The 22,849-nt window shown below is 40.3% G+C and overlaps 1 protein-coding gene across 2 annotated transcripts in view; it reads left to right on the top strand.

The window, feature by feature from the left end:
* snx7 (sorting nexin 7) overlaps positions 1-22,849 on the top strand; it is a 148,624-nt gene that overhangs the window by 3,687 nt on the left and 122,088 nt on the right. For both annotated transcript variants that reach the window (XM_030397671.1, XM_030397670.1), the window contains exons 2-5: positions 1,571-1,681; positions 2,348-2,506; positions 11,757-11,955; positions 12,084-12,283. In XM_030397671.1, coding sequence (XP_030253531.1) covers positions 1,571-1,681; positions 2,348-2,506; positions 11,757-11,955; positions 12,084-12,283 — 669 coding nt within the window. The remainder of the gene's footprint in view (positions 1-1,570; positions 1,682-2,347; positions 2,507-11,756; positions 11,956-12,083; positions 12,284-22,849) is intronic.

Here is a 22,849-nt window from a genome sequence, read left to right as displayed (position 1 = left end):
TGTTTTGAGCAAGTTTGAGGAAGTTATTTAATAAGTTGAGTATTGTTTGGAATATGAAAAATCTTTTAATAGCTTTTTGTCAGGAGAGTCCACAGATGCTGTGTGCAAAGTTTTGTGCAAATCGGTAAAATCGCCTGGGAGGAGTTCGGAAAAGTAGGTTTGTGACAGGCGGAAATGAGCATGGCCTATATGACGAGATTCAGCAGAATTCAGTGAACACGTGGATATAAGGATTTGAATGTGCGACAAAGTATATTGGAGTTATGAGCCAAAACGCACTTTCCTTGATTACAGCACCACCTAGTCGTGAAAATTGAGGATGAGAATAGATCATGACATTTTTCGGCAGGTGTGATGCATATTCCAAGAGTTGTGGGGTATGTTCAGGCAGTGAAAAATGCGATCATTTGCGACAATAAATCGTCACTACAAAAACAATTAGACTAATTAGACTGCCACCAGAGCGCCATGAACCCTAACCTTGGCGGATCGGTAACACCTTCATCAGATATCCTCAGGAGGACATCGACAAAAAATTTACCAAGTTTCATTTTAATTCGACCAACCGATGATGAGATATAAAATACTTCAATTTAAAGAGTGCCACCTGGTGGTCATTGGCCCATATTTTGCACAGAGCCTTAGGGGCTCATGGGGAAGTAGTAACCTGAGTTTCATGTCATTTAGACAAACCAATACAAAGTTGAGTATTGTTTGGAATGAAAAACCTTTTGATCACTTTTTTGTCATGAGTGTCCACAGATGCTGTGTGCAAAGTTTGGTGCAAATCAGGGAAATTGCCTGAGATAAGTTTGCAAAAGTAGGTTTGCGACATTTGGCGAATTTGCGAAAAAAAAAAAAAACAGAGGCGGAAATGGGCTTGGCCTCTATCATATCAGATATAGCACAATTCATGGAATGCGTGGATATAAGGTTTATTGAATGTGCGATAAAGTGTATGGGAGTTAAAGCCAAAATGTACTTTCCTTGATTATAGCGCCACCTAGTGGTGGAAATTCAGGATGACAATATATTATGAAATGTCGAAAACCTGCTCGGGCCCTAATAATCTCTGCACAGAGCCCAAAAGATACTAAAAGACAACTTGTCTTTCATTGTACCGCTCTTTGTTGTAGAATGAGTAATAAATTAATGTTGTGCCTTCAGTATAACCAAGAGAAAGTTCTGATCCTTAGTTGAGGATCTCTTAATTCAAACCTCATTTTGGGCTCTGGCTGTGGCTCAGAGTCGTTGGTCCGATCCCTAACCCCTGCAGTATATCTGACATGATGTCCTTGGGAAGGATACTGAACTCAAATTTGCTCCCTGTGCTATTCCAACGATGTGTGAGTGTGTATGAATGGTTATCACTCCTGATAGGCAGTTGGCATCTTGCATGGTAACCTCTGCCACCAGTGCATGAATGTTTCTGTGAATGCTGACTTGTGTTTAAAGTCACTTAAATTGTCACTTACACTAGAAAAGCCAGATCTACTGTCCATTTAAATGTACCATGTTTTTAAGTGAAACAACAGAATGATTTGGAATAATTTGCAACTACTCTCTCTAGACCACACGGAGCGAGTTTGACTCCAGTGAGTATGAGGTTTGGAGGCGCTACCAGGACTTCCTGTGGCTCCGAAGCAGACTGGAAGAAAACCACCCAACACTAATTGTCCATGTATGTATCGGCTCACTGCATCATTGGCTTACCACACCTGTGCTGCTGCCACTTGGACCAGTTTTTGGATGATTACCACATCACATGTCACAAACACCAAACATTCATTCATTTTCGCACTGTATGAGAATCAACTTGAAGAGAGCTGACATTTTTTTTTTGTTGAACTTCGTTGTATTAAAGACAGGTTACAACAACAAATCTGAATTGAAATACATTTATTGTACAATATATGCACATAAAAGCTCAAATTGTCTTTTAATTTTAAGGTCATGATTTGTTTCAATAAACAAATTTGAATTTGATATAGTGAGGCATCTGCTGTAGGTCTGTATTTGTAAAGATAAGCAGATCATTGGTTTTAGGCTCTGACAAACTTATGAAAATTTTAAAAAGAAGTCCCAGAAAAGCTGTGGAGTACCAGACTGCTAACAATGGATATTTCTTAAGTAACTGAGTTTGTTGAGCTAAATGAGACTAAAGGATTTCTCACCCTATAACTGAAATGCTATGTATTTCCAAGTTAATAAAAACTAATTTATGTATTCACATATGTGAAAGTACATCAGAGAAACCGACCATTAGCTTTTAACAACAATAAAATGTCATCTTCTGTTGCTGGTCTGCATCTGCCTTGCACCTTGCCTTGTCTTCATGTGTCCTCAGCCTCTCCCAGAGAAGTTTGTGATGAAAGGCATGGTGGAGCGCTTCAACGATGACTTCATTGAGACTAGGAGGAAAGCTCTGCACCGCTTCCTTAACAAGATATCTGCACATCCCATATTGTCCTACAACCAGCACTTAAAAGTCTTCCTCACAGCACAGGTCTATCTCCATCTCTCTCACACTCACACTTGCACTCACACATGTGCACACACACACATTTCACTCGTTAATACTTACACTGTTTAATGAAGCTTGCTGGACTTTTGAGAAGGTGTTGTTTTTCTGCTAAGCTACAGGTGTGTTAGCTATTTAATGTCATGAAGCCCAATAGTTGCTGCTCATCACAGATTTATTCAGGTTTATTCCCAAATCAGACATATTGACATACTTATTTATGATCTAAAATCATGTTGGGGGAGCGCTACTGAGCGATGAGCGAGGAAGATGCACTCACCAGTGGCTCTCACAGATTTTAAGTTTGAAACTCCATTTCAACAAAACCATACGAACGAAATTTTGGGGAATTTACCAAGTAACATTTTGAGAACCCCTATACGAGAAGGGGCACGTCAAAAATGCAGAGAAAAAAGTAATGCAAAACTTGACCTGGACGAGGAGACATGAGAACAGGGGGAAATCTAACGTTTGTCTCATGGAATGTAAATGGAATTAATGAACCAGTAAAGCGAGGGAAGGTACTATCTCATTTGAGACAGATCCAAGCAGATGTGATTTTTTTTTTTTACAAGAGGCACATCTAAAAAATGAAGCACACAATGAAATTCGAGCCAGATGGATAAACCAAGTATACTATTCCAAATTTACAGCCAAAGCAAAGGGAGCAGCCATAATAATTAGTAAAAATGTTCCCTTTCTACATAAATCTACCATAGCTGACAAGGATGGGAGATACATTATGGTAGCAGGAGAGATGCACTCCATACCAATCACATTACTGAACGTGTATGGACCAAATTGGGATGACCCAGAATTTTTTAGAAAGACTTTTAGTCTGATCCCAGGCTCATGGGGAAGTAGTCACCTGAGTTTCATGTCATTGAGACAGACGAATGTGGAGATATGTAACACTTTGTGTTTTGAGCAAGTTTGAGGAAGCTATTTAATAAGTTGAGTATTGTTTGGAATATGAAAAATCTTTTAATAACTTTTTGTCAGGAGAGTCCACAGATGCTGTGTTCAAAGTTTTGTGCAAATCAGTAAAATCGCCTGGGAGGAGTTCGAAAAAGTAGGTTTGCGGCAGGCGGAGATGAGCATGGCCTATATGACGAGATTCAGCAGAATTCAGTGAACGCGTGGATATAAGGATTTGAATGTGTGACAAAACATATTAGAGTTATGAGCCAAAACGCACTTTCCTTGATATTTCAAGTACAAATCTCATTATCGGCGGGGATTTCAATTTGGTCTTAGATACCTATTTGGACATAACATCAAATCAGAGATTACCTCAATCCAATGCTTCCAATTTTCTGAATTCATTTATTAAACATATCAATTTGATGGATGTGTGGAGAATCTTGAATGCAACTGGTAGAGAGTATTCGTTTCCTTCTTGAGCTCATAATGTGTACTCCAGAATCGATTTTTTTCTGCTAGACGGCAAACTTGTATCTGGGGTAAGTAATGCTAAATACCTATAATTATAATCTCAGACCACTGTCCGGTCTCTGTCTCACTGGAGCTGCTTGAGTTGAGGAGAAATTTTAGATTCTGGAGGCTTGATCCACAATTGCTAACAAGAAAACGATTGTGAATATTTGGAGACTCAGAATTATTTTTTGAAACAAATGATAAAGATGACATCTCCCCAGTTCTTTTATGGGAGTCTTTCAAAGCATATATAAGAGAATGCATTATTTCATATCAGTCCTCACAAAAGAAATGCAGCATTCAAAAGCAGACAGATCTAGAGGAGCAGATACAAAAATTACATGCAGAAAACGCCGCCAGCCTTTGCAGAGAAATACAATAAAATCTCAGCCCTCAAATATCAGCTCAACACACCTCTCTGAAAAAAAATCTAAAGCCTTTACTTTTACTAAACAGACTTTTTGGAATTTGGGGAAAAAACCTCATAAACTGTTGGCAAGACAACTGCGGAAAAGGGAAAGTGATAGGGCTATTCATAAGATAAGATCAGGCACTGGCACCCCTGTTACTTTGCACAATGATATCAATAATGCATTTTGCCAGTTATGAAGTTTTATACAGCTCCCAGACACTAAATGCATGTCAATTACATCCACAGGAAGATCTGTGCCACAAACTTCAGTGCCTGTTTTATTGGAGACAATTGATTTATTAACTCGTTCTCCGGATACATAGTGAACTGGGCAAAAAGTGAGCTGATGCCAGTGCGATGCAGTGACCCAGGTGCACTAGAATGAACCACATTCAAACTGGCATGGGAGAAGTTTACATATTTGGGGTTAGAATTTACATAGAAATATAATAAATTATTTGAGGCTTATTATGTGGCTATATCAAATAAGTTTAAAAACAAACCAGAGTTCTGGAAAACCCTCCCTATTGCCTTGATAGGTAGAGTAAATGCAATTAAAATCGTCTGTCTCCCTCAGTTTCTGTACCTCTTGCAAAACTTACCCATCTTACTTAGTAAAACCTACTTTAAAAAACTAGACTCTATAATTCTTCCATTTATCTGGAATTATAAAATGCATAGGATCAGAAAGGGGCATCTGTGCAAAAGTAAAACAAATGGTGAGTTGGCCCTCTCAGATTTTGTGAAGTACTATTGGGCAGCAAATATTCGATGCATCTCCTACTGGCTGGATGAGACAGTTGTGCTCGCCAGCTGGCTGGACATGGAGCGAGAGGATTGCATTCCGAATTCGATTGGTGCTATTGTGATGTCTCCCATCCACCTCAAAAAGTCATATTATAGCTATAACCCAATTATACACAGCACTATTCAGATCTGGAGGCAAATATCAAAACAACTCAAACTCAGGAAGCTAGCCATTACACTCCCAATATCAGCCAATCCATCATTCACCCCTTCTATTATAGATGGAGGCTTCGATAGATGGAAAGAACTTGGACTGCACAGTGTGGGAGACTGTACATTAGTGGTTCGTTTGTATCATTTCAACAGCTACAAGAGAAATATGGTCTGTCAAAAAGTGATTTTTTTTAGATATCTCCAAGTCAAACATTTTGTAAAGACACACCTGCACCATTTTGAAAACACTTCCCCTGACAAGCTAGACAGGTGTCTCAGAGACTGCACAATGAAGAGGAATGCAATTTCTGTTGTATACAATTCACTTCAGGAGCTAGACCAGGTGAACATGGAATACATAAAGGAAGGATGGGAAGAAGAATTTGGTATGGGAATAGCGGAGGATATATGGAAGGAAAGTCTGAGATATATCAACACTTGCTCACTGAATGCTAGACACTGCTTGATCCAGTTTAAAATTATGCAAAGGTTGCATTACTCCAGAGTAAAATTACATAAATCAAATCAAATCAATTTTATTTATATAGCCCAAAATCACAATCACATTGCCTCAATGGGCTTTACAATCTGTACAGTGAACAGCATCCTCTGTCCTTAGACCCTCGATTCGAGTGAGGAAAAACTTCACATGTTGATGGGGAAAAAAAAAACTTTTAACAGGGGAAAAAAACAATGGAAGAAACCTCAGGAAGAGCCACAGAGGAGGGATCCCTCTTCCAGGACGGACAGACATGCAATAGATGTCGCGTGTACAGAAAAGAGCAACAAATCACATTTTACATATAACTTGTATCAGACTTTCTGTTAAGGTAACTTGTAAAGTGAGTGGATCCAGGAGACGACTGAGCTGGACGAGGTATCACAAAGTGGTGCCCGAGCCACATGACCTCCTGTCCACCATGATGACCCGGAAGAGGGCAGGCCACACAAAATAATAAGTAATAGATGGAGAGAGGCATCAAGATTTTACAGAAATATAGATATGAGGAGATAGTGAGGCAGTGGAGAGCAATGATCCAGCAGAGCCCGGGGTGTGACAATCCAGATCCGTCAGTATTTCAAGGCAGCAGGAGCCCGGAAACAGTAGATGGTCCCAGGGGGCCATGGTCCATCAGAAGGGAGCCTGAAAGAAAAAGAGGAGGAGGAGGAGGAGGAGGAGGAGGAGGAGGAGGAGGAGGAGGAGGAGGAGGAGGAGGAGGAGGAGGAGGAGGAGGAGGAGGAGGAGGAGGAGGAGGAGGAGGAGGAGGAGGAGGAGGAGGAGGAGGAGGAGGAGGAGAGTGACACAGCTTGCAGCTTGTGGGAACAGAAAACAAAAACAAAGGTTAGAGAAATGCAATATTGATCAGAATAAACAGATTGTTTCTCGTCGGCAGCACACTGTAAATCCTAGTACTATAGGAACTCATTGAGACTGACACCTAGCCACTGAAGAAGCTTACAGTTGATATCAAGGGCTAATTAAAGGCTAAATCGAAGAAGTGAGTTTTGAGTTTGGATTTAAAGGCGTCAACAGAGCCAGATTGTCTGATGTCAGCTGGGAGGTTATTCCAGAGGAAAGGAGCCCGATAGGAAAAAGCCCTGCAGCCAGCTGACTTCTTCTTTATCTTGGGAACCATCAGGAGCCCTGAATTTTGAGAGCGTAATGCCCAAGTTGGAATATCTGGTGTAATGAGATGTGACATGTACAACGGGGCAAGGCTGTGTACAGTTTTGTAAGTCATCAAGCAGCACCTTAAAGTCTGATCTTAGATGTACTGGGAGCCAGTGTAGAGATGCTAAGATTGGTGTAATATGATCAAATTTTCTTGTACGTGTTAATATTCTAGCTGCAGCATTCTGAACCATCTGAAGACTTTTAGTGCTCTCACATGGAAGACCTGAGAATAAGGCATTGCAGTAATCCAGCCTAGACGAAACAAAGGCATGAATCAGGATCTCTGCATCTGCAGTGGACAGGAAGGACCTACTTTTAGCTATATTGCGCAGTTGGTTGAAGGCGATCTTGGTACTTTCTTCACTGCATATTAGCAGGTCTCTAGTTTGGTGATTTTAGATTTGTCATCAGCTTTTATGGGCACATACAGCTGAGTGTCGTCCGCATAGCAGTGGAAATGTATTCCATAGCTCCGAATACTTTGGCCGAGAGATGTATTATATAAAGAAAAGGGTAAAGGGCCTAGAACAGAGCCCTGGGGAACTCCATACTTCACAGCAGTAAAATTTGATGAAGTACCATTGCAAGAAACGCATTGTGTTCTTTCGGACTGGTACAATTTTAGCCAGGCTAGAGCCAGGCCAGAGATGCCAAATTGACTTTCAAGTCGGTCTGACAATATGCCATGATCTATAGTATCAAATGCAGCGCTGAGATCCAGTAACATAAGCACTGAGGTAGAGTTAGAGTCTAAAGTAAGTAAAATGTCATTTACCACCTTAGTAAGGGCGGTTTCGGTGGAGTGACAGGCTCTGAAAGCTGACTGAAAAGGTTCCAGGAGATTATTATTGAGTAGGTAGCCTGAAAGTTGTTGGGACAAGACTCTTTCTAAGACTTTAGAGAAGAAGGGAAAGTTGGGTACTGGTCGATAGTTATTTAGCGATCCTGGGTCGAGGTGTGGTTTCCTAAGTAGAGGCTTAACCACAGCAGACTTAAAACTAGAAGGGACAACACCAGTCATGAGTGATGAGTTAACAATATATATATATATATATTTTTTTTTTAAGTATTTTTTTTGGCCTTTTTATGGCTTTATTGAAAGTACAGCTGAAGATATGACAGGAAACAGGGGAAGAGAGAGGGGGAGTGACACGCAGCAAAGGGACCCGGGCCGGGAGTCGAACCCAGGTCCAACTGAGCTAAACAGCGCCCCGAGTTAACAATATTTAACATTGTAGGTCCCAGTGCTGGCCATAGTTCTTTAAACAGTTTTGCCGGAAAGGGGTCCAGACGCAGGTAGTTGGCTTGGAGGATGAGACAATTTTGGACGGTATCTCAAGGGAGATGTTTTCAAAAGTGTTTAGAGCTGAGACTAACTGAGAATCAGCAGCAGGATATATTTTTAACAAACTTTGATGAGAAAGCCAGAGATGATGAGTATTTTGAGGATACTCATACTGTGAGGATATTAATTCTGATCTCATCAATTTTATTGCCAAAGAAATCTAAGAAATCATTTGCATTAAAGGGTGCACAGCTCTTCGACTTAGGTTTTTGAGTAAGTTTAGCCACGGTGTTGAAGAGAAATCTAGGATTGTGTTTATTATTGTTTATTAGGCTGGAGAAATATGCTGTTCTAGCAGTATTTAGAGCATGCTTAGAGTTTAGTACACTGTCACGCCTAGCAAGATAAAAAACGTCCAATTTAGATTTACGCCATGCTCGTTCCATTTTCCTGCAGGCCTGCTTGAGATCTCGGGTTTCGTCAGTAAACCAGGGAGTAGATTTCTTTGGTCGTCTTGTCTTGGTAGAGACCGGTGCCACAGAATCGAGGAGCGAAACAATCACTGAGTTCGCTTCATTTGTGAGGCTTTCCACAGGTTTTGTCGCAGTCGGAAAAGGAGCCAGGACCCCAGGCACTTTATCACCGAGCGTCGTTATGATTGCCGGGCTGATATTACGAGAAGTAAAAACATTTATGTCATTGACATAGGGACAGGCTAATGACGCTTCAAATGTAATGAGAGAGTGGTTCCGACACAGCAGAGGAGACGGAAGCGACGTTCAGGGCTGAAACATCTAGTCCATGGGAAAATTATCAAATCCAGAGTGTTACCACTGGAATGAGTGGGTTCATGGACAAGCTAAAGTTGGAAATATCAAGAAGTCTCAAAAAAAAGCTTGCCCTAGAGGGTCAGAGAGCTTATTTAAGTGGATATTGACATCCCCAATAATTACGATTTTATGTGAGCGAGTCACAAGATCTGCAATAAATTCACCAAATTCTTCTAGGAATTGGGAGTAAAGCCCTGGAGGTCTGTACAGTACAACCAGGTGAAAGCCTGTTCCCTGGACAAGGCTGTTACTATTTGATGAGGATGGTTTTAAAACCAGAGCCTCAAATGAAGTAAATTTAATATCCTGGTTGGAGCTTAAACTGAAAATAGATTTGTAGATAGAAACATAGAATCTGTGAAAACAACCAAGCGGAGGCAAAGCTACTTCGCAGTTATACACTATGCCCCAAACTAGAGGATTTCTGGACAGCAGTGTTTTCATTTTTCTCAAAGGTCTTCAAGACTACATTAAGGCCAGATCCATTCTTGGTTATACTAAGGACATCAGAGAGCACTAGGAACCAGCAGAATATACAAACCCCACTTCCAGTGAAGTTGGGACGTTTTGTAAAACGTAAATAAAAACAGAATGCAATGATTTGCCAACTTAAATTCAATTGAATACACTACAAAGACAAGATATGTAATGTTCAAACTGATAAACTTTACTGTTTTTGTGCAGATGTACACTCATTTTGAATTGGATGTCTGCAACACGTTCCGAAATGGCTGGGACGGGGGCAACAAAAGACTGGGAAAGTTGAGGAATGCTTAAAAAACACCTGTTTGGAACATTCCACGGGTGAACCGGTTAATTGGAAACAGGTGAATGCCATGATTGGGTATAAAAGGGGCATCCCTGAAAGGCTCAGTCGTTCACAAGCAAGGATGGGGCAAGGTTCACCACTTTGTGAACAACATACAATTGCAAGAAATTGAGGGATTTCGTCATCTACAGTCCATAATATCATCAAAAGATTCAGAGAATCTGGAGAAATCTCTGCATGTAAGCGGCAAGGCCAAAAAACCAACATTAAATGCCTGTGACCTTTGGTCCACTGCATTAAAAACCGACATCATTCTGTCAAGGATATTGCCACATTGGCTCAGGAACACTTCGGAAAACCACTGTCAGTTAACACAGTTTGTCGCTACATCTACAAGTGCAAGTTAAAACTCTGAAATACAAAGTGAAAGCCCTATATCAACAACATTCAGAAATGTCGCTGGCTTCTCTGGGCTCGAACTCATCTGAGATGGACTGAAGCAAAGTGGAAAAGTGTGCTGTGGTCTGACAAGTCCACACTTCAAATTGTTTTTGGAAATTATTGACGTTGTGTCCTCCGGGCCAAAGAGGAAAAGGACCATCCTGATTGTTATCAGCGGAAAGTTCAGAAGCCAGCATCTGTGATTGTATGGGGGTGTGTTAGTGCCCATGGCACAGGTAACTTGCACATCTGTGATTGCACCATAAATGCCGGAAGGTACATACAGGTTTTGGAGCAACATATGCTGCCATCCAAGCAATGTCTTTTTCATAGACGTCCCTGCTTATTTATGCAAGATAATGCAGAGCTACATTCTACACGTGTTACAACAGCGTGGCTTCATAGTAAAAGACTACAGGTATTAGCCTGGCCTGCCTGCAGTCCAAACCTGTCTCCAATTAAAAATGTGTGGCACATTATGAAGCACAAAATATGACAGCGGAGGCCTCGGACTGTTGAGCAACTGAAGTCGTATATAAAGCAAGAATGGGAAAAATTCCACCTACAACACTTCAACAATTAGTGTCCTCAGTTCCCAAAAGACTTGTTGTTAAACAAGTGTTGTTAAAAGGAAAGGTGATGTAACACAGTGGTAAACATGCCCCTGTTCCAGCTCTTTTGGATTGTGTTGCAGGCATCAAATTCAAAATGAGTGAATATTTGCAAATAAACAATAAAGTTGATCAGTTTGAACAATAAATATCTCGTCTTTGTACTGTATTCAATTGAATACAAGTTGAAAAGGAATTGCAAATCATTGTATTCTGTTTTTATTTACATTTTACACAACGTCCCAACTTCATTGGAATTGAGGTTTATACAATGCCACCTTCTATTCTATGGTCTCCTCTGTGGGAAATAAACTTGTTCTCCTCCAATGGAAAAGGACGGAGGCACCGACTTTTAAAGCACGGTTAATGGCACTGACTGATACCTTGCATCTTGAAAGGATTCGGTATTCTCTTAGTAACAGATTGGAGGATTTCAAAATTGTGTGGCAACTAATTATTTCTTTCTTGAAACAGGATGTAGGACAAACCTGAGTAGCACTGGGTGGACGGTGACGGGATGGAACAGGGAGGGAGTTATTCACTTAATTACTTTATTTTAATTTGAATTATTTATTCACTTTATATATTTTCTCTTTTCTCTCCCAGCTATTGTTTTTAATTTATTTACTCACCTGTAGTACGTTTTGTTGCTTATTTCATAAAACAACGAAGCATTACATAATACAAAGATGGTTGTATTTTCGACATACTGTTTGCTTCACAATAAAAATATTTGAAGAGATCTAAAATCATGTTGTATGCAATACAGTTAGATCAGGATAAACATTTAACAACAACTTTATTGATTGTGGCAGGAGTTGTCATCTCACAGGAAACAGGGTCCAGGATTCCTGAGCAGGATGGGGGAGACGGTAAGAGCGGTAGCCAACTCGGTACGAGGCCTGAGGAGCCGGCCAGAGGAGTTCACGCTGATGCAGGAGTATGTGGAGGACTTCAGTAACAAGATCTGCTCTGTGGACAAAGTCACGCAGAGGATCATCAAGGAGCAGAGAGGTACCCTGAACCACACCATTATTCCTAGTTTCAGGCAATTATACATACATACTTATAGCTTATAATAATAATCTCTGACTAATGAAAACATTTTGTTCATGTTCAATTTTTGTTCTCTGTGCTTTCAGAATATGTGGATGAGTTGAAGCAGTACAGCCCCACCTACACCCAGTGGGCGGGGTCAGAGGAGGAGCTGGCGGAGTCACTGAACGGTGTTGCCAACTGCTTGGTGCGGTGCAGTAAGGAAACAGAGGAGCAGATCTACCATCTGTCTGAAGTCCTTGTACCCACCCTGCATGAGTACGTCTTGTGTGCTGAGACCCTCAAGGTGAGCCCAGACCACACTGCTATATCTGACCTCCTCTTCACGACTGACAATAAGAGGAGGCATCTCTGCTCGTCGATATATTAAGCAAGTGCCAGTTCCAGAAAGCAGGTTTAATCAGCTCTGTGTATGTTGGTGAGAGGTGACCAGGTAGCCTGGCTGAAGTGCAGTCCTCCACTCAATTCTGCTCCACTGCTCTGTTCAACTGACACATATTCTCTCATATTCTCTATAATAACCAAATTGAAAAGCAGAACCATTCTTCTTCAACTTCAACTTTATTTATTTTCATAGCACCTTTCATAGATGAATGCAGCCCAAAGTGCTTCACAGAGCAAAATTAAAAACAATAGACAACAATAATTCAATGAGTAAAAAGCAGACAGATAAAATAAATGCAAAGGCATAGAAACAACAATAACTACAAAAGATTTAAAAGGCTAGTGGATGAATAAAAAAAAAATAATTAGGTTAAGTAAGTAAGTACAAGTATGGAGTAAGAAACAAATATCTATAAAGCTAGGAGTCAGGACACAAGAACTACATGACATAAAATAAATAACATAAAAATAAATAAAAAATGAAAAGAGCCAAATGACGATGCACCCTAATTAAAAGTCTGGCTAAAAAGATATGTCTTCAGATTTTGCTTAAAAATCTCCACAGAGGTGGGGTCCCTCAGATCCAGAGGCAGACTGTTCCAGAGACGAGGGCCATAGTGTATGAAAGCTGACTTCCCATATGATTTCCCAGAGGTCTTGGGGACAACCAAGAGGCCAGCTGCTGAGGATCTGAGGAACCTGCTGGGTGCATATCTATGAAACATGTCAGAAAGATTAGATTTAGTGATTTAAAAACTAGTAAAATGATCTTAAAATCAATTCCAAGTCTAATGGGCAACCAGTGGAGCAGCTTTAAAATAGCCGTTATATGTGTTCTCTGTCTGGTCTTCATCAGAACTTGGGCTGCCACGTTTGAAGTAATTGTAAATGACCAATTGCTTTTTTAGGAAGACCAGACAGGAGTGCATTACAATAGTCCAGCCTAGAGGTTATAAAAGCATGCATCAGTGTTTCTGTGTTAGCCTGCGAGAGAAATGCTCTGACCTTGGCAATGTTTCTCAAGCAATAAAAATATATTTTGGTGACATTTCTAATCTGTGTGTCAAATCTCAGATCAGAGTCTAGGATGATACCAACGTTTTTCACCTGGTTCTTGGTGTGAAGGCCTAGTGACACAGATATTTGCTCTCTCTGAGCTTTTGCCCCAAATATTATGACCTCTGTTTTGTCTTCATTCAGTTGGAGGAAGTTCTGTGACATCCATGTATTTATGTCAATTAAGCAGTTTATTAAGCTATCTAGTGGGCTAAGGTCATCTGGAGATACAAAAACATATAACTGGCTGTCATCTGCATAGCTGTGTAATTCAACGTTGTGCTTTCTAATGACATCACCAAGTGGCAGCATGTATAAATTAAAAATGACTGGGCCTAGACTGAAGCCTTGTGGGACTCCACAGGTTATAGCCATTTTTTCTGAGGAGGAGTCACCCATGGAAACAAAGAACTTCCGGCCAGTCAGATATGACTTGAACCAATCTAAAACCATTCCTGACAGACCAACCCAGTGTTCAAGTCTATGAATAAGAATTTCGTGGTTGACAGTGTCAAAGGCTGCATTGAGGTCAAGGAGAACCAGAGCTTAAAGGTTATTTAAGTCAGTGTTTGTTCTAAGTTGTTTACTACTTTGACCAGTGCAGTCTCTGTGCTATGCTGGGCTCTAAATCAGGCCTGAAACGTCTCGAAGATGTCGTAATCTTTTCAAAAAGTGTATACTTGATTACAAACGACTTTTTCTAAAATCTTAGCTAAAAAGGAGAGGTTTGATATGGGTCAGTAATTATTATTTTTTTGAGAATGGGTCTGACCATGGCAGTTTTTTAAAACATCAGGTAAAGTGCTGGTAAGTAAGGAGTGGTTTATAATCGTTAATAATTCTTCAGAAAGACAATTAAGAACAGTTTTTAAAAAAAGGGGTCGGTATGGGATCAATTGAACAGGTTGAGGGTTTTAAGTCAGAGACCACCTTACTAATTATTTCTGTATCCACCAGAGTAAAAGAGTGCAAGTTATGCGTAGTGCTTTCTAAGGTGTTATGGGACACTGTCTGATTTATATAATTTCTGATTATAGTTGACGTATCATTAAAATGCACTGCAAATTCACTACACTTTGTTATGGAGAAAAAAATCACTGGGGCAGGTTCAAGTGGGGTTTACAGGGCTTTCCACTAAGACACAGACTAGCCAGCCATAATACATAAGTAGCCAGCGTGGGGGGGGGGGGGGGGGGTAGTACGATCTTATACACGGGTCTTAAATGTAATAATAATAATAATAATGTTACATTATTAATATTATTATTATTACATTATTATTATTATTATTATTATTATTATTATTATTATTATTATTATTATTATTAGCCTAAGTGTGCCTGCAGAACAGGCAGCCTATATTCATTTCTCAGACATTTGCTCTATTATTATTATTATTATTATTATTATTATTATTATTATTATTATCAGCATCAATATCTACTCTATATATTATATTATTATTATTATTACAAAATATTGCATCTTCTTTTATTCATTAGTGTAACTATGTATGCCAGATGCTAATGCACCAATAAAAACTGTGATTTGCGCACTGAAAATAATAAATAATAGGCTATACAAGCTCACATAATATTGCATCATGAGGCGTTCTGGGCTTGTAAATATCTTATTGTCGGTGCATGACACCTTCACAGTCTGCAGTGGTGGCTACACAATTAAACACTCAGTGAACGTTTCTCCCTTAGCAACTAATGAAAATACACTCTTAGAGTCCGTTTGGTTTCATTTGTACAACCGATAGTGTTTTTTGATGCCAGCACGTGTCGCAGGTATTGCTAAATGGACGCTGGAAGAGAAGAGTGGATTACCGGTGACAAAATAAGCGTATTATGGTGAGCCCTGCTTCTCGCCTCCGACGGCCGACACACTGACTCCGCTGAGTGCGCGCGCACACACACCGCGTGTCGGGGCCGCGGATGAGTTTCTCTCCCTTGTGATCAATGAAGTCGGCGATGATCGGAGTAATTTGTGATTATTATCAGTACAAGCACAGCGAATCACAATTTTAATGAGTGCGGTTCAGTTTGACATTATTGTCAGTCTGTTAGAAAAACATTTAACTTTATTAAAATCTAAAAATAATAGTCATTAAAGTAGCCGGCTGGAGTTAACTGTGTAGTCGGCTATATGGCCGGCAGCCGGCGCTTATGGAAAGCACTGGGTTTATCAATCTGTCAGTGGTTGTAAAAAGTAATCCGGGGTTGTTCTGGTTCTTATTTATGAGTTTAGAGAAATGAGCCTGTCTGGAATTATCAGTGCCATATTGTATTGTGAGAGTTGGTCACGTAGAAGATCATAGTGTATCCTGAGTTTGCTTTTCCTCCATCTACGTTCAGCTTCTCGGCAGTTTCTTTTAAGTTTATTTACTGACTCATTTATCCATGGTGACTTACAATTTAAGGCTGTCTTTTTCGGTTTCAAAGGTGCAACAAGGTTGATTGTTGCCTGTAACTTTGAATTAAACTCATTCACTAGGGAGTGAACAGATGTGGAGTGTGCTTGTGGGGGCAACAGACCAAAACCTCTGGTGTGAGATATCTTGTCTTACGAGTGAATTGAGCATCACCCTGAGGCATGAGCACAGACAGTAAATTCACTGCAGAAATAGCCTGACAGTGCAACATCTTCAATTGAGGAAAGTTTGACGCTTAACCCTTTGCTGACTACCAGGTCCAGGCTATGTCCATGATTGTGGGTTGGTCCATGGACATGTTGCATTAAACAAAGATCATCTAAAAGATTAATAAAATCTGTGGCCTTATTGTAATTTCTGTTGTCTATATGCAAATTAAAATCACCAACAATAAGAATTGTATTGTATATGTGTTAAGAATAGATAAAAGCTTAAAAATGGTTAAAAATTTGGAACAGTGATTGGGTTCTCTATATAAAGTAATAGTTAGAATGGGTGAGTGACATTTAAATATAGTGACAAGATATTAAAAAGAACTAAAGACATCAAATGAGACTTGTCTGTACTCTAAGGCTTTGAAAGCAATTGTAGCTGCCCCCCCTCTCCTTTTACCCTGTCTACAACAGTAAGAGAAATCATAGTCTGCGGGAGCAGTTTCAATGAGAAGCGCAGGTGCATCAATGCTTAGCCAGGTTTCAGACAAAAACATACAGTCAAGGTGGCGCTCAGCGATAAGGTTGTTGACCAGGAATATTTTGTTTGTGAGCGACCTAATGTTCCATTTGGAACACAATGTTTTAGTGGGGTAATTTTTTTATATATGTCACGTCTCTAGGCACTCTGTTAGTTTTTTGAGGGGGGTTATATCTGACTGGCTTTAAAACATCAAAAAGAAGATTAAAATAGTTTTTAGTACGCTCAGACTCCCGACGGGTTGTGTTATTCGTCCCCACATGAACAATAATTATTTTAACGGATGTAGGGAGTGAGTCCAATAGATTCAGAAGTTCATTCCTAATGACTGGGACTGTAGCACTGGGGAGACGGCGTGTAATTGCATTAAAAAAGCGGATATTCCTGGTTATTGAATCACCGCTGATTAATGTAGTTGGAGGGAAAAGGGGAGAAATGGGTGTTACTTGTGGGCTACCTGGACGGGACAGTGGATGTCCACTTTGCATTACCTCAGTCACTGTCGGCGCAGGTCGGCAGGGCCATTGGGAAGGCCTCCGGTCCTGGAGGGTAAACGTTTCCTGAAGGCGAGAACCTCCTGAACGTCTGATGACGGCCTTCTCAGTAACCTCTATGGTTTTTCCCTGTGATTAAGCAATGAGGCACCCGGTCAGCGCTGGCTGCAGGTGGTGTGGCATCCGAGCCAGGTGAAGTCGGGACTGCAGGTGCATCGCCGGGATGGGCCGGGTCCTCAGCCGGCAGAACCGCACCGGTTGGAGAGGGTTAAGGAAGGTTGTAAAGAAACCCTTGTGGAATCGGTCTTGCGTCTGTGGCGCACCACCTCTGTCCAGGACATTTGGCTTCTTTGATCAGCTCAATTTGGAGTGGGCTATGGCGACTTTGTGACAACCAGCGCTGTTGAAGTGATGGAGGTGCCCGCTGCCCGTGTGACTGGCCGCACTCCTCCGCTGTTCTCCCCTCCGTGCAGACAGGTAGAGTGGCAGTGTGCATCGAGGACAGGTAGGGCAGGGTGGCCGCAGAGGCTGGGACCAGCGTAGACATTACGGATGTGGGCGACGGAGCTGCTGGGGCAGTAAAAGTAGAAGACTGCATGTATAAGATATGCTTTGCCTGGACAATAGCTACGGAGACATAGCCGTCAGCTGACCCCTTTTACGTATTTCTGACTCCATGCGGTGAAAATCATCCCGCAACTGTGAGTAAGCAAGTGTACAGTCCACGCACACAGCCATTGTAGCTTGTTTCAGAAGAAGACAGAATTTAAGTTCAGAGTGTCAGTAAGATGGATCCTCCGTTTAAAATTCAGCACTAGTGGTGTAAATAACACTAAACAGAGATAAATGTGGTTCACAACCAGCATCTCCCAGACTTAAATACTAGATTGTATTCTTTACATGTTTTAATATATTTATTTGTATGTAAGCTCACAGGGGCAACATGCAGGTGACAGCAAATGAAAATGAAAATACTGATCAATCAGACAGTAGTTTACTTTAAACCAATGACATTATGAATTTTCAGAAATTTACTTTACAATCTTACTCAACAAAGAAAACAAAGAAAAATATAGCCGCAAGAGGCGATCTGCGTGTTCTAACCTCTTTCTCCCCAAACCGGTCACCCTGACCCTCATGCCCTGCAGTTGATGACATTGGCCTCCGTGTTCCTCAAAGATCTGTGCAACACATACCCAAGATTTCTCCAAATTGGGTTTTCAGCTACATGCATTTGTGTTATACTTTCACATAGACTTTATTTGAACATTAAAATACACATTCAAATTTTACCTATTCATGTGTATTTCAAAGTTTCACTAGGTATTATAATGTTTAAGTAGTCACAGTTCCATGATCATGATAAACTTGGGAGAAATGTGGAGATAAAAATAAATGTTGTAAGTTTGTTGGTCAAAAAAGAGCATAGTTCATCTTCAAAGATGAAGCTATTCTGTAAAAAGAAAACAAAATCAATCAAATAGAGTTTTCCAATGACTTTTAGCCTGTCGGCAACCAACACAGAGGACTAACAACTAGTCTCCAAATGCTCTTCTTGATAACACCCCAAAACTGTCTGATCACAACTTTTCTGTGAAATTACAGTGAACTGAGTCTGTCACGGTACCTTGAATATTCTGTTTTTAATGTAGAAGGACTAATGGCTGGGCAGATTTTTTCGAAAAATGTATTAAAAGAGTCAGTTATAAGCACCCAGATAGGATAGGCCTACTGGGTAGACTAAATCTGTAATTATTTTCTCTCTGCTTGTTTCCTTTCACGACATATAGGCTATTGCCTTTTCTGTTGATCGTAACCTCACCTGAACAGCCACTAGTCTATAAACGTTATGTAGGCTAATGTTTCATGTGTTTAAATCAGATCAAATCAAAATAAATAAAAATGATATTATTTACTGCATAGTTCCAACAGGGCTGCAATGACATAATTTATGGCGTTTTACTAAATAGTAAGAACTATTTGTGGAACACTGACAATAATAAATGCGGCTTTGGTAACTGAAAGTCACAGTAAGAAATTGACAAACTCTCAAACAGTTTGTTTGTTATGTGACACCACAGAATGTACTTTTGAAAGATAGCCTATTTTCAAATTCAGTTTATTCTGAATATCCCAACAAGTAACTCAGGATATTAAGCTATTCAAACACATTTTTTCGCAAACTTTGAGATGTTGGGATTGACATATATTGTGTCAAGTATTTCTCTAGATTTTTTTTTCAAGAAAAGCTGATTCTGCCCAATATGGAAGCATCTATAAAAAAGCCAGTTCTGTTCTAGGATAACTTTATGGTATCACTTCTATTTAAATAACTCCACTACCACGTTCATTTTCAATAATTATAAAAACATGATATTAAAACTTCTTCTTCCACATATGAAATTAAAGTAATTGAAACGTATTAAAAATCAGGTATACGCCAGATGCTCTGGGTGCGAGGGGGTTGTAAGGTTTTTCACATTCACTCAAGCACACAAAAGCGTGTGCCTGTAATTTGCCCCTTAGGGATGAGCTCAAAATGTTTTGGTGGGCGTATTCCTAGTCCCCTTCTAAGGATATGAAGATATCACCCACCAGCTACAGCGTTACCCTCTCGGAGATCCGCCATTATGTTATGAAAGCACCATGTCGGTTTTTGGCTGTAAAGAGAGCACACAACTTTTTCTAACTCTGCGTGGAATACCTGTAGATGAGGGACAGGTAAGTATACAAATAATTTGCTGTGTGTTTCTGTAGATAAGGGTGAACTTGTGCGTGATGTAGTGTGTGTTTTGCCATTGAGAACAAGGTAAGGTTAGTGGCTATCTGCCAACATTAGCTTCTCTGACCACACAAGTTAGTGCTACAGCTAGGGTTGCCACCTTGTATTCGTGGAAAAAAGGGGCACTTGACCAAATGTTGCAGCAGGGGGGGTCAACATGTCAACAGGAGGACAGACACACAGTAATTGAATCATTTGTTAATACATTTATTCATAGAGACAATAACAACCAATTTGTTGTATTAACACAACTGGAAAAATGTATGTTTTGCAATCTGCTCCGAATTACTATGAACTCTTGGGACACACACGCACGCACGCACCCCTGATGCTGACTGCATAAAAGTGGCGATGGCTGCATGTTTTCATTTGTTTGATACGACACTTTATCCTTTTTTGATTTTGCGCGGATTTTCATTGTGATTTTAGAGATTTTCACCGGACACAAAACACATATGGCGGAAAATTTGTGAAACATTTTACATGGCACGTTACTTGACACGTGTTAAAAGAATAAGATAAGATTTACAGCCTCACCCCAAACCATGTTCTCTAATGCAGACATCAAGTTTAAATATTTTACCAACAGTGTTTTACCGGAGGATGATCTGAACAGCTGTTCTATTTACACCTTTTTTTGTTTTGCCAAGCTTCTCTCAAGTTTTACTCTTTCAAATAATCAACCATCTACAGAACTTTTCAGTACGCTATTTTTCTACTTCTTCTTCTTCTCATCATCGTCATTAATTATTATTATTATTATTATTAATAATATTGTTTAAAGTGAGCCACTTATCGTTTAACATAAAAATACATCATACAAACAGCAACTTTTGCAGCCTTGTCAGTCTGATGGCGAGTTATCACCTTTCTGTCATCACTAACATACTGTTAATAATCAAAGAGGTTCTGAGGCTTTACATTTGTTCTATATGTTATAATACAAGATTTCAGCATTGAGCTACAAGCAGGCTACATTCATGATTTTGTACAGTCAAACTAACCAAAAACTTATTATTGATCATCATTATGAAGTTTCAGGGCGTTCCTGTAACCATGGTAACTCACGGTGCCAGAGGGGAGGCAGAGACGCTGAAGCCGTTTACACAGATACACTGCAGACAAAGTCCAGACTATAGTTGTTATTTCACACATGTAGCACACAACAGGAGACTCTGCGTGTCAGACGAGTTCTCACGTGTTGACTAAACTCAAAAACTAATTGATAACGTAGCAGCGTGACGAGTCCTTGCTAGCTAAGCAGCTAAACGTTAGTGCTGCTCCGTTTTTAGATCCCGCCCTGTGTGGGTCACTACACTGTCATTGGTCAGGCGCGCACACACTGTTAATGATACCATTGGCTGTAGAGTGTGACAATCTGTCAATAAAGATCAGCCAAACACTTGTTCTCCTCCGATCTACATTGATCTCATAAGTCGCCTCTGTGAGGTTTGAATGACGGAAATCCGTCGTAGCGACGGAGAACTTTAATCCATGTGTCTTTGATGGGAACCTTTCTAGACTACAGAACGAAGGGAACCAAATTAAGGTTTTACATTTTCCCCACAAAAACGGGACAAATTGTGTCCCGGGAGAGATTTATGTTTTCCCGGGACAGCTGATGAAAAAAGAGAACAATTCTGGGAAAAACGGGACGGGTGGCAACCCTAGCTACAGCAGAATCATTGTGTGCAGTATGTTTCTGATCTTGCACATAATGTAAATGGTCCTAGGGAAATGTCTGCATGTACAAGTATTTAGCTGTGTTTTTTTAGCAATTTTACACAAACTAACCAAGCAGTGTCACATAGTACCAGCTAACGCTAACCGCGATCTTCCAAGCTAATGCTAACCGCGAGCCTCTAGTTCGCGATCAACATGGTCTCCATATGCAAACCCAGAGACGCGGTCGGTCAAGCAGTACATACAGACACCCTCCGCCGGGTTTAAGTTTTCAGGATTTTGTGAAATAATGCATTTGAAAATGTTTTGTAAACTGGAATATGTTGGCATAGGCCAGGGCAAAACGAGCGTACTGTTGACTGCTAGCCCGACCCCGCTGCTATCCTCAGCTGGGCCGGGCCCTTGATCAAGCATTTGTGCTTTTTTGTTTTTAATAACTCAAAATAATGACTATTTCCAGCTAGAAAACGTGCATCTCTCTTCTCCTCCATTTTTGTGTTGCTGCGTGGTGTACACATCCTCATGGTTAAAACGTGACTTGAGAAGTACGTGACATCACTCCTCGAGAAGCAAGAAGAAAGCAAAAATATATATTTTTTTTCTAAAAAAAAATGACAAAAATAATTGTAATGCACAGTGACTTGAATAAATAACTTTAATCTGATTACTGTTTTGGAAATATTAACGGTTATATTACACTAATGCAGTGTTGTGCAAAACTGAGCAGGCCAAAATAATATTGCACACTTTCTCTGGGGTATACAGCAGCGTTCCCCCTGCTGGTCCAAGACGGAGCCACCTGCCCTTCAGCAACCCGAAGCAGCGCTCCACTGTGACCCGTGTGCGTGTGTGCGCACTATTGAATCTCCGCTTCTGCTCTGTAGCAGGTTTGCCAGCGGGGTTATTAGGTATTCCGTTAATTAGTTGTCATATTTTATTTTACAAAAAAGTGGTATCAGTAAAAATGTGGGCTTTTTTTTTTTATTAAATGACACACAAAAGATTGAAAACAAGCACAAACACTTAAAATCTGAATTCTTTTAAGATGGTTTTCAAATTAAATAATAAGGAGAATGTATAAATAAGAAGTAATTAGGAGAAATGAGATACACTTTACAACACTGCAGCACAAGGCTTTTTGGTTCTACTGCAGTTTTCCTGTAAACATACATTTTTGTTTATTGCACTGCAGACTGAGGTGATGCTCTGTTGGACCTGATCTTCGAGAAGGTTTTCCAGGACCCTGCCCCATGTGAACGAGGTGCTGAAACTTATAATCCCTGAAGACCTCTCGGACCACACAGACAGGCAGCACAACTCTCG

The sequence above is a fragment of the Sparus aurata genome, chromosome 19 (assembly GCF_900880675.1).
Source record: "Sparus aurata chromosome 19, fSpaAur1.1, whole genome shotgun sequence".
NCBI classification, from domain to species: Eukaryota; Metazoa; Chordata; class Actinopteri; order Spariformes; family Sparidae; genus Sparus; species Sparus aurata.
Note: the sequence above shows the minus strand (reverse complement) of the source record. Positions and strands in the feature narration are given on the sequence as shown.